The sequence below is a fragment of the Heterocephalus glaber genome, unplaced genomic scaffold (genome assembly GCF_053883595.1).
Source record: "Heterocephalus glaber isolate CG9 unplaced genomic scaffold, H.glaber_assembly_v1.0 deba00000937, whole genome shotgun sequence".
Lineage (NCBI taxonomy): Eukaryota > Metazoa > Chordata > Mammalia > Rodentia > Bathyergidae > Heterocephalus > Heterocephalus glaber.
This window is the reverse complement of record NW_028258173.1, coordinates 13,151,019-13,165,648: the sequence shown is the minus strand read 5'-3', so window position 1 is coordinate 13,165,648 and position 14,630 is coordinate 13,151,019. Positions and strand designations below refer to the sequence as shown.

At 46.0% G+C, this 14,630-nt stretch overlaps 1 protein-coding gene and 1 pseudogene across 12 annotated transcripts in view; both read right to left on the bottom strand.

Annotated features, from left to right (window-relative positions):
- Positions 1 to 14,630, bottom strand: part of Rgs9 (regulator of G protein signaling 9) — a 118,060-nt gene that overhangs the window by 59,998 nt on the left and 43,432 nt on the right. For 11 of the 12 annotated variants that reach the window (XR_015450132.1, XM_013067628.3, XM_021248582.2 and 8 more), the window contains 6 exons: positions 9,760 to 9,856; positions 6,404 to 6,454; positions 4,887 to 4,993; positions 4,628 to 4,679; positions 4,307 to 4,365; positions 3,115 to 3,191 (listed from right to left, as the gene is read on the bottom strand). Coding sequence is in view for 11 of the 12 variants with exons in the window: in XM_013067628.3 (XP_012923082.2) it covers positions 3,115 to 3,191; positions 4,307 to 4,365; positions 4,628 to 4,679; positions 4,887 to 4,993; positions 6,404 to 6,454; positions 9,760 to 9,856 (443 nt within the window). In the remaining variant the exon portion in view is untranslated. Of the gene's footprint in view, positions 1 to 3,114; positions 3,192 to 4,306; positions 4,366 to 4,627; positions 4,680 to 4,886; positions 4,994 to 5,123; positions 5,333 to 6,403; positions 6,455 to 9,759; positions 9,857 to 14,630 lie in introns of all 12 variants that reach the window. The other variant, XM_087208183.1, reaches the window with a different exon arrangement.
- Positions 11,834 to 14,515, bottom strand: LOC106008200 (pre-mRNA-processing factor 40 homolog A pseudogene; annotated as a pseudogene).

Here is a 14,630-nt window from a genome sequence, read left to right as displayed (position 1 = left end):
TCATGTCCTCGGGAGCACAGGCCATAAGCAGAGGAGGCACTGTGAGATCCCCATGTTGCACACCAGCCTTGTAAATAGAGCCAGTGTCTAACTGACGCCGGGATCCTTCCTGGTTTTGTGCATCTGTCTCTCTGTGATGGGTATTAATGAAGGGTAGTCGCAATAGATGGAAACCAAGACCGCCAGCAAACTAAGAATCATTTTAGTTGGTCATTTATGATGTTTTTAACACCACTATTTGTTCGTTCATTCATTCATTCATTCATGTATTTATTAACCTTCCTCTATGCTCCAACAAATGGGAGTACACTGGTGAACCAAACACATAGTCCTGGCCTTTGAGTAGCTTTTGGTCTAAATATTACACAAATAGTCAAGAAATAAATATAGAATAACAAGATGCATTATGTACTACAAGGACATATCAGAAGGGTCTGTGTCCCCTCCCTTGAAGCTAGGTAGGCTTTGGTGATGGCTCTGGCCCACACAGTATGTCAGACACAGCACTGTGTGATTTCTGAGGCTGGGAAGCTGCCAGGCTCCTCACTGGCACATATACTCTGGAAGCCTCCACCACCTGCAAGAAGCCATGCTTCAAGGAAGCACAAGCCAGACCACATGGCCAGCCCAGGGGCCACTGGAAGGCGGCAGAGGATGCCTGCTGTTCCTGGCCACCCCAGCTTCCCACCCTGAGTCTGACTGCAGCCACTTGAGAAATTCTGGGTCAGAACTGCCTGGTCAAGCCCTCCCCAAGTTCCGGAAGTACGGAATCACAACAGGTAATAAAACAATTGTGACTGTTTTGAGCCACTAGGTTTAGGATGATTTGAGTGCAATAACAGCTGATCAGAAAAGCCCCTTGGAGGAAGTGACGTATGAAGTGAACATCTTTTCTGATAGCTTAGAGAAGGTTGAGTGACACAATCCTATCTGTGTTTCAAAAACAGGAGCAAAACAGAAGCAGAGAGGCAGTTGGGAGGACATTGCTGTGCAGTGTATTTCAAAGCTGGCTCCAGCAGGGTGGGAGCAGTGGAGGTAGACAAATGTCACACTTAGCAGAAGGGACTCTGCAAGAGGTGGCAACAAAACCAAGTAACTGGACATTGCCAGTGAGGGTAGGGTGGATGGTGGTCCCTTGTACTGACAGATAATATTAGCAGAGGAGACTTGGAGAGGGAGGGAAAGATGCAAAGATAGTCAACTTAGGTTTAAGGAATGACATCAAGTGAGACCTTGAGGAGGCAGCTGGGTGCTGAGTCTGGAACTCAGAACAGGAGGCTCCACATAATGAAGAATGGCCTCATGGGCCAATGCACAGGGCCCACCCACTTTTTTAGTGAGACCCTAATCTGAGATCAAAGGCAGCCTTCAAGTTAAGCCAAGGATTTAGTGGGGAAATGCCAGCATCTTGGAAAGAGAACGACTTTTAAGAATGACTCATCCTACAGCACCTAGAATTGAATGGAGGAGGAGAGTGCCCCACGAGTCTGGGCATTCAGAGCTTTATCCAGGGCCTGGGGGTGGGGGGACCACAGAATACAGCTCTGAGCTGTTCCAGCAGCCTGGAAGGCTTATGTCGGAGTTCATGGTCCTGTAGGTGGCTGGGATCATCCTGCTCAGAGCAGAGAAGAGGTGGAGAGCCCGGAGGGGCTGGAAAGATGAGCACATCTCCTTCTGTGTCCCTGAGACCCAGCCCAGGGCTGGAAGCCACTAGGAATGCAACATGAGTGCCCTAGATGGAGTTAAGCTATTCCAGTGTTCTTAGCCAAGTAATCTTAATCTCTCTAAGCCTCAGTCTCCTTGCCTGTGTGGGTGGCAATCACTGCCACTCTAAGCATTTCTTCCACACCAACATAAAAGGAGACAACACCCAAGAACTCACTGAATGGAGCTTTGTTGGCAAATACAAGTGATGACAATTAGATAGCTACCCCATGCTGCTTTGTCTCAAGTGTGCCCAGGGAGTGACATGTTCATGGCTAAAGAGCAGCAACAGCTCTCCCCTTAATGCCCTGGGAGGAATAAAGCCATGTTGCCAGCTTATTTTTCCTGGACCATCACTTGGGTATAACATTGCTCATCACTACTCCCACTCCTAGCCTGCATCAGGAGAATGCCATGATACAAGTCTCTACCATGCACCCCAAGTGTGCACAAGAAAGTCTAGCCTTTGCAGGTCTGCACCCGTTAGAATGAGGCGGCTGGGCCAACTGAAAACACCTGTTTTGATCATCACCAGTGGAGGTCATCAGCCATTCCTTGGCTCTCTCACTTCTCGGGCCCCTGGAAGGGACCTACATCTCCACTCACTGCCTTCTGAAGTTGAACATAACCACATGACCTGTTTTGCCAAATGAACTGTGAGCACTGGTGACAGGTATGGCTTTAATTCACAAAGGCATCTGAGAGTTGGGGTATGCTTGCTATGACAGCTCAGTCTCAAACTGACTAGCACACTCTCTCCACCACTTTCACCATCCCCAGCATTTACATCTGGCTCTCATGGACAAGGGAGAGCCCTCCAGACGACTTTCAGATCTGATTCTGATGTAGACAATGGAAAAGTGCAAGCGAATGGTAGATTCCAACATGCAAATCCGACGATATCCTTCTCAGGCTCACATGGCCCTCAGCACGAAGCCCTGTTGGGATCTGCTCTTTCTCACATCTCCAGCAAGCACCTTGCTACCTTCTGCTCTTTGCACACTTTGCGCTCAACTGTTTCAGGCACAGGAACTGCTTGTGGCAGGCACTCTGCTGGCTCCATCCTCTGGTTCTGCCTGCTTAGAACATCCTTCCTCCCACCCTCTCTCCTTCCTGGCCATTATCAATATCCTTCACCTGGATGCCTCCTACACAGCTGCCAGGTTCAAGGTCATTTCTGCAGCTCGCTCTGCAAACCCTTGCCATGTGGCCCTTAGCTCACACCGTAGCAGCAGCACAGCGTGTTCCCCATCTGCCTAACGCACTGGACTGCATCCTTTCATTCCACGTGCCTCGCCTTGTGTGAGGCACTTAAATGACCCACAAAGGTGTATTTTAATTAAAAGGAAACAAAGAAGGAAGGAAGGAGGAGGGACAACCAGAGAGCAGGTGTGCCCTCCTTTCACTCACCTGTACTGCTCTTTGGCCTGCATAATGACAAAGTCCCACTTGTAGTTAATTTTTTTGTTCAAGAAATTATAATTTTCCTAGAGAAAGAAAACAAAATGAGAACATCAGCCCATGCTATAGGATGTGTGTATCCAATCAAAATGCCCTAAGCCAACAAGGACATGTCCCTGGCTCCCTACCTCAGCAGGGACAGCCCAGTCACCTCTGCCCCACTGTCCAGAGGTTTATTTCAGGGGCAGCACAGAATTCTCTAAAGCTTTCACAGCAAGTCTTAGTTTTCTTGGTTTATTCTATTTAAAAGAAATGTATCCCTAATAGGATTAGGAAGAGAGGGGGAAGAATAGGGAAACTCAATATTCAACAATCGAGTGTCAAAAATCCACAAAGATAAGCCTGAACATTGATACATTAATGTGATGTTTGCCCTTCTAAAATCATGTTTTTTTTCTTTTGTGTGTGTGTGTGTGTGTGTGTGTGTGTGTGTGTGTGTGTGTGTGTGTTACTGGAGACTGAACCTTGGGATCTGTGGATGCTGGACAAACTCTCCACCTCTGAACTACACCTCCATCCTTTTTCTTCAACCAGGGTCTCACTAAGTTGCCAAGCTGGCCTCAAACTTGTCATCCTTGTGTCCCAGCCTCCTGAATAGCTGAGATTACATGCATGTGCCATCATACCTGGCTCTAAAAACATGTTTCTAAAGAATTAAAACACAGCAAGATCGCAGCCTTCTTCAGAAATGTTAGCCTTTTGAGGCTTTGGGTGCATTCTTCAGGAAATATGACTCATTCACCCTAAAAGAAAAGTCTATACTATTGTTTTCATGCCATAAACTTAAGTGCAAATATGTTAATCAAGCATTGCCTGTTATCACATATATTAAGTCATATTGTTTGGGGACAGTAAAAAGAATGAGGTAGTTACCATGTGACCAACAACTACTGTTAAGGGCCTAAGTTACAGCAGAGGACACTGGAGCTAAACACAAGGAAGAAAAACTTTACTTCCATGAGCCATTTATAAATAAATAAATGGGTGGATAGGTGGCTAGCTGGGTGGACAGATAGATGGATGGATGGATGGATGGATGAGGGTACAGAAAAATGTAGTAATGTAAGAAAGAGAGAAAAACCATACCTCAGATTATATTCGACTCAACTATAGTAAGCTCTATTTGAAAACACCTCCGTACCTTTTCATATTCTTCTAAAATCCCTTTCTTCTTGATATTTCTCTTGGCTAGATAGATGGCTGGAAAAGAAAGCAGTGACATTTTCCATCATCATCATGTTTCAAACCCCCCTTGGCAGCCTCTCTCTGCACGAGGCTTCCCTGCTCCGAGTGCCAGCTAGGATGCCTGGCAGACCCAGTCTCTGCCCCCAGGGGACACTCCCAAGCCAGATGTGAGCTGACATAAAGGTCGTGATGACACCAAGACAAATGTCACCAAAACAGCAAGTAAATAAGCAGTGTGCTAAGACCAGAGCCATAGGTGGGGGAGTGAAGTAGTTACCATAATCTGTATCTTCAGCTGGCCACTGCTGGGTAGGCCAGAAATATGGTGTCTACAAAAGAAAATAAGGAGAACGTACTTAACCACTGGAGTGTGGCTCCAAGGACTGACTCTCAGCCCTGGGACAGAAGAGATCAAACCACCTTCGTTCCCTCCACCATTTCCAAATTCCTGATCTCTGAGGATATGAGGCCAACCAAGTATCTTTTCAAATAAGATCAGCCCCACATGCATGGCCAAAGTCAAGGCCAAAACTCACCTGAAATCGGTAGAGGCTACTGTCGGGCTTGAGAACAAGATTCTTGGGGTCTTGCAGAGGGTAAATGTAGCCATACTTGACAATGAAGTTGCCCAAGTTCTGTGCCTCTGGGGAGAAGCATTCAGACACAGATGGTAAGAGCAGGAACTGAAAGGAAAAGCTCACTTCCTGGCCCACACAGCACCTCAATCTCTAGGAGTGTCTCATTCGCTGAGGAGTGGGATGGTGGTTCCTTACCATGGCTGTGAACAAGGATCAGCTGGGAAGCATGCTTAAGGGATGATGCCCCTGTCTTTCCCCAGCAGTGACAACCCAGGAAGTCTAGATGGGAACCAGTGAAGCTGAATGCTAGCAGGTGCCACTTGTGGCCCACTACCACGTAGTGTAGGCGATTTGGGGGTGATGATCAGGGAAGCTCTGGAGAAGCACGTACAGGCTCTTTGGCTCTGGAAAAGACCACAAGAGTGGTAAGAAAATGTCTCTGCTTCACCAACAGATGCTTCCTCTCTCGAAGAAAAAAAAAGGGAAGGGAGGCCATGTTTACTGTCGCCTACCTCAAGCACAACTCTGCCTGGGTTCAGATCCTTCCACTCCTCCCCATCACACTTTAATTCCCACCTCGCTCCCCACTTTGTTTGAAAGCAAAGCCTTGTTTCTGGATTCGGAACAATTAAAAGAAAGTCTTCCTTGTTCTGTCTCAGAAGCACCAATGGAACCAGGCACTTTCCATCTTCCAGACCACTCTGTCCATCTCTTCGCTTCCAGGACCACTCTGTCTGGGGCTCCAACCCACATCCCATTCCACCCTCCAAGGCTTGGGAAGAATTTCTCCCCAACATTCACTTCTCTCTGCAAGCCCCACTCCCTCCATAAAAACTGACCAGACCCTCAGTTTTTATGCCTTGTTGTATCAACGGCCCTTTTCCTAGTGTGACATCTGCTCCTTCTGCTCTGATCCATCCTTCAAGTTGCTACCCATTGCCGCAGCTTAAATACACATTATCAGGCATACTGCCAGCCTCAAAAGCTCCCCCTGGTTCCTCTCATGAAGCTGCAAACAGGCCATGTACATGGACCCACCACTGCCTCCATATCTAAGTGATGCCATTTCTCCCAATTTTCCCTCACTACCCTCCACTTCCTGTTCATTCTGTTCCCATACCTTTGCTTTTGCTAGTCTCCCCTTCCAGGAAGGCCCTCCATACTCCCCTTTAGTAATTCAAAAGTATCACTTTTTTTCAGATCAGGTGTATGCTTCACCCCTCTGAGAAGTCTTTCTTGCTGGAATCTTTCTCAATTTCCTGTTGTTTACATGCCTTCAATATTTTGTACAAAATAACTATTTGTCCCCAGATTTATCATGCCTTTCCCTTTGATTCTGGTTGTTTTAAGCATGAAGGTTCTGTCTGCAATTAAAATGTATGTCTTAGAGTCACAGGTGAAGCCTCCTTTTAGTTTTGCCTGGGATGCTGAATACATGGCAGGAGGCCATAACCAAGTGCAGAATAAATCCTCACCCAGATTGGAGATCCAAAGCCGCTGAATGATCCACTGTAGAACATCGCCTCCTACAAAACAGATAAGTAGCTGGTCAGTGTCACAGCCCCCTAAGTATGTCTGGACTGCCATGCCTCCTTCGCGCAGGTGCCTGACTGGTCTCCTTGCTGCTCAGCTGTGAGTCCCTTTGTCTCTCACCTATTCAAAGTCTTCAGAGATTCCCCTCCTCACTCATAAGTTCACCCCAAACACTGCAACTACAATTCAGGGCCATCCATAGTCTGATTCAACAGATTTACAGTTTAACCTCTCCTCCACCACTCAATCTTTAACTGTTTTGTTGTGCTTATCTTTCACCATATAATAATGTATGCATGGACCATCATTCATAAACTGGGCAGTAAACAGACTGAGTATAAACACTGACAAACGAAATAGAGTGCAGGCCAGCTGCTTGCGGGGCTCTGGATGGTGCATGGACACATTGGAGTAAAACAGACCCAGGGAGGAGAGAAGGCAGAACGGAGGGCAGGGCTGGCTTTCCATATGTTGAGCTCCCAGGTAGATCTCTGAAAAGCCAGAGAATTCTAAATCTGAAGCTGGTCTTCAGGTTGCTGGGAAGGTTCTTTTCAGAGTAGGAGGAGGATGTCTATTTTAGTAAGCTGTTGTTGGCCGATTTATAACTTTGGACAATGTAACTCAGGCTCTGTTTGTACTCTTGCCTTGAGCCTGGCAAATCTTAGGGGTTGGTCTGAGAGCAACACGGAGGGAAAATTGGCATGAGAAAAGGCAGGAGAGGCAAGAAAGGATGTCAGGAAAGAATGCATACCCCTTCACCCACTCTCAAGTCCTCAGATTTATCCAAGGGCCAAAAGCCAGCTAAGCACCATCAGCAAGTGCAGAGCTGCTGCAGCCCCCCAAGGAGCCTCTGAGACTCATTCACAGCCTGGCCGTCTGGCCTCGCAAACAGGAGGTGCTCCTTGGAGGTGAAAGGCACTGGTGTCTCAGAAGACAAGCCACTTGGAGTTAAGCACCCCAACCCAGTATGATCCACTCACACCCCTAGGATTAGTTACCAGCCCACGGCTATGGGTAGATGTGGAAACCTGTGTCTCTCCCCTTCATGTCCAGACCCTGGGGCCCAAATGCTCCACCGTTGTCTCTATGGGTGCCCACATGCCACCACTATTGCATTCAGTGGTTTTCTTTCTGTGGCTCTTAGCTTTGAATCACCCCCATTTTTACATATCCCCAATGTAAAAAGCAAAATTCTCTATCTAAAATCCTACTTAAAATCCTAGGTCTGAATATGTCAACATCCCAACCCAGTCTCTCTTTAAAGGCTACACCAAGAAGCTGAGGGTTTTCTCATCTACTTGACTGTTTCCTGAAATAGGCCAAATGAGATTGTGGTGCCACTGGCCTTGGCATCCACATTGGTACCACGTGATCTATGCTGACTGCATGCCAAGCTGCTTAGGCTCCCACATTAGCCCCCTTCATTTCAGGAGGCCCTGGGCCACTTGCCATCTGAGAAGGTAGATGGCCATTGCGTTGCTATCATTGGCACTGTCCAAGGCTCCTCCCTGGGTTCTGTTTCTATAGCAGCTGGAATTCACCAACAGAGAAGGAATAAGGGGGAAATACAGGATGAGCAGCCTCCCCCAAATCCAGAAGCCAAGTGCATCCCTTGGACAAGGTGGGAGAGCAGCTGGTGCACACCGGCAGCAGATAAAATGGACTCTGGAGTCACAGAGCTTTGCTCAAATCCAAGCTCACTTGTGAATGAACTCAGTGACATGGGGACAAGTTCCTAAACCTTACTGTGTCTCCACAGCCCCATCAGCAAAAAGGGGTTGGTCATATCTACCCTAATGGAACTGTGGGTGCTGAAGATACAGCTCAGAGAAGTGCCAGCCATCACCACCCATGGAGCATCTGCTGCATGTTAGCCCTTGTGCAGCATGCTCATGGCATTCCTGCAACATTTCTCCCAGACAGGAATAAAATGAGAAAACTGAGGCTAGGGCTACCCAGCAAGAAAAGGGCATCTTGAGGACTGAACCCTAGGGTGCCTTACTTGGTATCCAATGTTCTCTGCACATTTTAGGCCAAGGCTGATTCACACATCTAATAAACTTTTCATTTCCACACCTATCCATCCAGCCATGCGAAACACTGGGGTTGCCCGGATGAGCAAGACAAGATACCTCCCCTCAAAGGGGTCCCTAGTCCAAAATTAATTAATTCAAGCCAGAAATTATTCATACAAGTGGCAGGGAGGGGTGGAAGTCAGAGATGCTTTCAAGAATTCCCACAGTTGCCTCTTAACTGATGGGAGAGAGCAGAGACGCCCTGAAAACCCTGCTCATTGGCCCCTGCTTTTTGGTGCCTACTTTCCCCAATTTTTCCTTCTCTTCCTTGAGCTGCCCTGCAACATTTCAATTAATATCCCTTATTCCCCCAAAAGCCAGAGTTGGCTTCCCTTCCACGACAGCTGAATGATGCACTGCTGGTGGCGGAGCCCCATCTTCCAAGCCATCAGGGAATGGCAGGCTGAGAGACGGCAAGGCTCTTCATGATCAGGGTCCCAGAGTCAGGCCATGGTAGGATGGAGGATAAGGGCTCACAGTGAGCAAAGCCCAGGCTTGAGCTTAAGGAAGCTGTCTGCTTCTGCAGGCACCAACCTCGGTGTGATCCATACTCTTTACTGCAAAACCAAGGTCATGAAGCATGGGTAACAGGGCAACCACAATGCCTCCTTCTTCTGTTGGTGCCCAGTCCTTCCCCTCTCTGATATCCTCAGAGGATGCTGTGCAGACCTTCAACCCACACTAAGAGGACCTCAGTGGCTTCACCGCCAGGGGGAGTTCAGAAGGGTCTGGGTATGAACTAGAAGGTAAGGAAGGGTAGAACAAGACAAAAGCCAATTTTCTTTCCTACCAAACACCACTATTCCCCCAATATCTGACTTTGTTAACACAAACAAAAGAGGCAAGCAAAAAATAGTAAAGATACCTACAATAACCTCCTGGGAGGAATGACTCCAAGTCACCTATTGAATCCCTTTCTCCTTTTCTTACTCCTTCCCTTGGAAGAAAACTAGTTCAGTAACCAGCAAACATATTTTATAAAGGGCTAGACTGTAAAAATTTCAGCTTTGTGAGCCACGATTTGGTCTCTGCGCAGCTATATATTTTAACTCTACCACTGTAGTGTAAAAGCAGCCATAAACAGTACATAATAGATGTGGATGTATTCTGATAAAACTTCATTTGCAAATACAGGCTGTGGGTCAAATTTGGCCTGTGTACCCAAGTTTGTCAGCCCTTTTGCGGGGTCTGTTCCAGGCCAGGACTAAGCAGTGGCCGATCACCTGTCATGGAGTGAGGGACGCTGGTCACCAGGACCCTCTGGTTCTGCATTTTGACTCCTGTCTCTGGGTTCTGCATGTCCTTCACAAGCGCTTCAATCTGAAAAACAGAACAGGAAAAGCCAGTTAATGGGAAGCACTGCAGCAGCTGGGTGAGCTTTTCACAGCACTGAGCAAGATTCAAAGATGCAAAGGGAAAACCAGGGGGCTTCACATTGGGTGCAGGAACAAGACAGACACAGAATAGTAGGCTATGGTGCAACACATGTGCTTCAGTGACACAGGCACCTCCCAGGCTGGGAGGGCTCAGAGGTGCATTCTGACTCAGAGCATCTGGGAACATTTGCAAGAGTGAATGGACCTTAACAAAAACGGATTGTGCTGGACAGAAAGTGAGACACCATATGCAAAGATGCAAGAGGAGGACAGTGCCCCATGAGTAAGAGAGACAGAGAACAGGGGGAGATGATGCTGGCATGGTGAGTAGAGGCCAGATTCCAGTGGATCCTTCCTGGACTGTGGATCTGGTGCCAGAGGCTGGCACTGGAGAGCATTTTGGAAACCCACAATACAGAGAACACTGGGGTGTGAGGAGGTTTGCCAAGGTAGGAACGGGGGGGGGGGGGGCAATCCATTTAAAGTTAGTGCAACTGTCCAGGCAGGAAGTGATGGGGCTTGCATCCCTGCCACCCTGCCTCTCAGTCTGTGCCCAGTTCTTTCAGCATCATTTCTGGACCTCCTCTGCCCGTCTATTTAGCTGCCAGGGCCATTTCACTTGGAGCAAATGACAAGGCTGCCCTCCTGGTCTACATAGTTGGGATCTTCTATCTCTCTGAGGCTCCTCCTACCACTCCCCACTGGCTCACTCCAATCCAGCCACCTTGCCGACCACCCTGCTGCTCCTGGCCATATCATCCATGCTCCCAGACTGCCACAGAGCCTTCACGCTGGCTGTTCCCTCTGCTGGACCAGTCTTCTCTCTTGGGGCCTCTTGACCCCTTTGGCTCATCCCCTTAGCTCCTCCTGATGTTCCCAGGAGCCACTGCAGACCATCCTACTCAAAGCTGCAACCTCAAACTCCACTATTGACTCTACTGATCCCCTGTTTGCTTTTTCTATAGAATTCATTTTTTAACATGCAAGGTAATTTATCTCTTTATTAAAATGTTGGTTGCATACTTACCCTCATTCCTAGAAAGTAAACTCTTCAAGGGCTGGTCTTTTGTTAGTTGTTAATGCTTCCCGCTATATTCCAAGTCCTAGAAGAGTACCTGGCCTCTAGATGATACCCCATAAACAGCTGGTACATGAATGAAAAAGTAAGTGAAACTGGTGGCCAGGAAGATGGTAAGGAAGAATGGCTTTTTGAGCCTTGAGAATTAACTGCTCCTGCAAGTGATAGGTGATTTAGTACAAATGGCAGAGAGTAATGTCAAGGCTTATGATTTATATGATCAGAGTTGCCACACGTGTGCTTCAGCAACACAGGCACCTCCTGGGCTGGGAGGGCTCAGAGGTGCATTCTGACTTGGAGAGTCTGGGAATGTTTGCAAGAGCAGATGGACCGCAGCAAAAAAAAAAAAAAAAAAAAAAAAGATTTTGCTGGACAGAAAGTGAGACAGCATATGCAAAGGTACAGGAGGAGTTATCAAAATAGAAAAAGAAAAAGAAGGGCTGGGGCTATAGCTCAAGCAAAAGAAGGACTGGGGATATAGCTCAGTGGTAAAGCACTTCACTTACCTAGCATGCCCTGGCCTTGGGCACTGGAAAAAAAAAAAAGAGAGAAGGAAAAAAAAGAAAATGCACCTTCTAGAAGCACATACTTCTGCTTTACCACATGAGCTCTTTAAGGATGCTGAGATATCTACAGTGCCTGGCAGGTGACTAGAAATGACTGCCCCAAATTCAGAAGATAAAAGGGTCAGAGACTTGAATGAGAGTCATGAATATCCAAGAAAGTGTTCAAGCCAAAGAGAATGGGTGAGTTGTCCATAGAAGATCCAATGGATTGTATAGGAAGACAGCCACAAGGACCTTTCTAATTATCTTTGGAGTCATTTTAAAAGCTTTTTTAAAATATATTTTGGTATAATTTATTGATCATCCAGTTGTTCCAAAAGGGTTCTTCTCCGCTTTTCTAATTCCCATTCACTCAGTTCACTGCCAGAAGTATCCCAATTACCAGAATCCTTCCCAGTCTTTTTCTTAGGTGATTTGTGTTTTGATTCCAATCTCTGTCTAGTTCTGTCTTTTTCATTTTCCTGATCTTTTTCTTTTTTATCCTTTTCTCGCTTGGCGTCTGATTCTGGAGAGTCAGATTTATGTCTCCTCTGCTTTTCTTCTTAAGCGTTTTTGATTTTTTATAACTTCTCTCAGATTCAGCACTAGAAGAATGTTCTGAAGCAGAAAGGGACTCTGATCGCTGTCTTTTTTTCTTTGAATGGCTGTCATCATCATCTGAATTTGACCCCGATCGAGAGTGGGAACATTTTCTATGATGTTTCTTAGATTTCTTAGAATGTTTCTTATTCTTTGAATGATAATGCTGACACTCATGCTCAAGGACATGCATAAAATCTTTAAATATTCTTTTTCTTTCAGACTCTAGAGTTATGTCTTCAAATGCTGGCTCTTTTACAAATCTCTCCCAGATACCTTCCCAGACAGCATCCAATTCTATGAGCAGCTTGTTTCAACATGCTCTTAATTGCAGATTCTTTTCGTTTCATTTTCCGAGCCTCTCCTTGTCTCTTTCATGTTCACGGGCTTCTGCCTTTTCCAGTAAACTACTGAAAGCCAACTTGATATTTCCAGCATCCAAGGTAGTTGATCTTTTAATTGAACTAATTATTGCCACAAAATCTTCAAATGTAATATTTACTTCAACTACAAATCCTTTATCCTTCAGAATGTCTTTTTTTTTTTCATCATGATAACGTGCTTTAAGATCCTCAACATAAAACTTGAAAAGATCAAGGGCAGTTGATCCAGGCTGACCAAGCATATTAGTGAATCTAATGTCAGAGCTAATGGTTGGATACAATTCCATCCAAGATGGCATAGAATGTAGTTATCCATGTTCATGCAGTTCATCTAAAAATATCTGAAAAGATTCCCTATTTTTACGCTGCTGTCTTTCTCTCAGCAAACTCTTGTTTTTCTTCTTCCTCCTCCTTTTCTAAACCCTGAATGTGCTCTTCAAAGCAAATTAATGTGTCTTTTTTGTCCATGTTCTGTAACTCCTCATCTTCTGCAAAAGTTGGATTATCGATCAAATACTGCTGGGCCTCAGACCAAGTAGTAGAGTATGTTACGTTAGCCGTATTATCAAGTATGTTTATTAAGGCTTCCCAATTTCCCTTTTGCAACTGCTTTGGCTTGCTCCTTTTCTTTTTTTTTGACAGAAAGAATAAAACATTTTCATAGATTTCAAGACGATCACGTTCTGATATTCCATTCCAGACTTCCATCTCTCCAAACATTTGCTCTGCTTTTTTATATCTGGTTGTAGAAGTCATTTTCTCATGATTTTCAAGAAAACACTGAAAGGATTCCTTAGCTTCTTTATATTTTGATCTTGCTTCTTTTTCTTCTTTCTCTGTCTGGACTTCATAGGCATTAAAGGCCTGCTTTTTCTCACTCAACTTTGCTAAAGCACTGTATCGTGGATCATTAATGATCATCTTCATAGCTTCCTCCCATGAAGCATTGGATGGTATCCACTTTTCTTTCAATAATTCTTTGAATGCCTGCTTTACTTCTTCCTTTGTATTCCAAGTATATGGGGTTTTTTGCTGGTTGGCTCTCTTCCTCTTCTTTTTTGAAAGTAAAATCAGCTACAGTTTCCTGCTTTGATGTTTCTTCTGCATTATTAGATATGTCAAAACTTAGATCCTGAATAGCAGTGGTATTAGTAAATTGTGCTTGTTCTTCAGTTGATATAGTTACTGCGTTTTCATTATCTACAACGGTAGCCACAATGGAAGTAACTTCAGGCTCAGGAACAAATGGAACAGTTCCGACAGTATTGATAGTAGAAGTGTAAGCACTGGTGTTGGCGGCTGCTGCAGCAGCCATGGGGTCACAGTGGTAGGAATTTCTGTTGTAGGAACTGGGGCTGTTGATGTGCTGCAATCTTCTTGTTTGGCACTTTCTTCAGCTTTGATCACGGCATGCAGGTTTGATTTTGTAATAAGACCTCCAGGAACAACGGTATTCTAGTATCCTTCAAGATCCTCAAGTTCTTTAGGTTTGGCCCAGCGGGATTCTTTAGTTTGAGAATTGTAATAGTAAGGCTTTCCAGAGTCAGAGTTATATTCCTTCCAAGCGCATTTAGATAACAGTTGTTCAGCAGGTGTTTTAAGATCATCCGGTTTGCCCAGGTGGACTGTTTTGTTTCAGTATTGTAGTAGTAAGTCCTTCCATCAGATGATTTATGTTCAGTCCACATTTGCGCCAGATGCTGCCCCTGCTGCTACATCCATACTATTTACCCCTGGTGGTAAAACAGGTTCCATGGAAGCCTGAGACATATGAGACATCATCATTCTAGGCATTTGTCCTATTGGTGGCCCTCCCATAGCGGGCATCATTTGTGGCATCGTTCCATGAGGTACAGGCAGCATATTTGCTCTCTGACCCATAGGGTGCATTCCCATTGGTGCATAATGCATGCCAGGGTGCCCCATCATGAAGCCTCCATGCTGGGCTCTAGTCCCCGGCCTCATCATCGGGCTCAGACTGCTTCGCTGGCAGCCACTGCTGCTACACGTACCAACAAGAAGCATCTGAGTGCCTAGCGCCCCCTGGGGCTAAAAGTTAAAGGCAGCCCTGAGCTACAGGGCAGGATCAGCGGGGCTAACAAGCTGACAGGC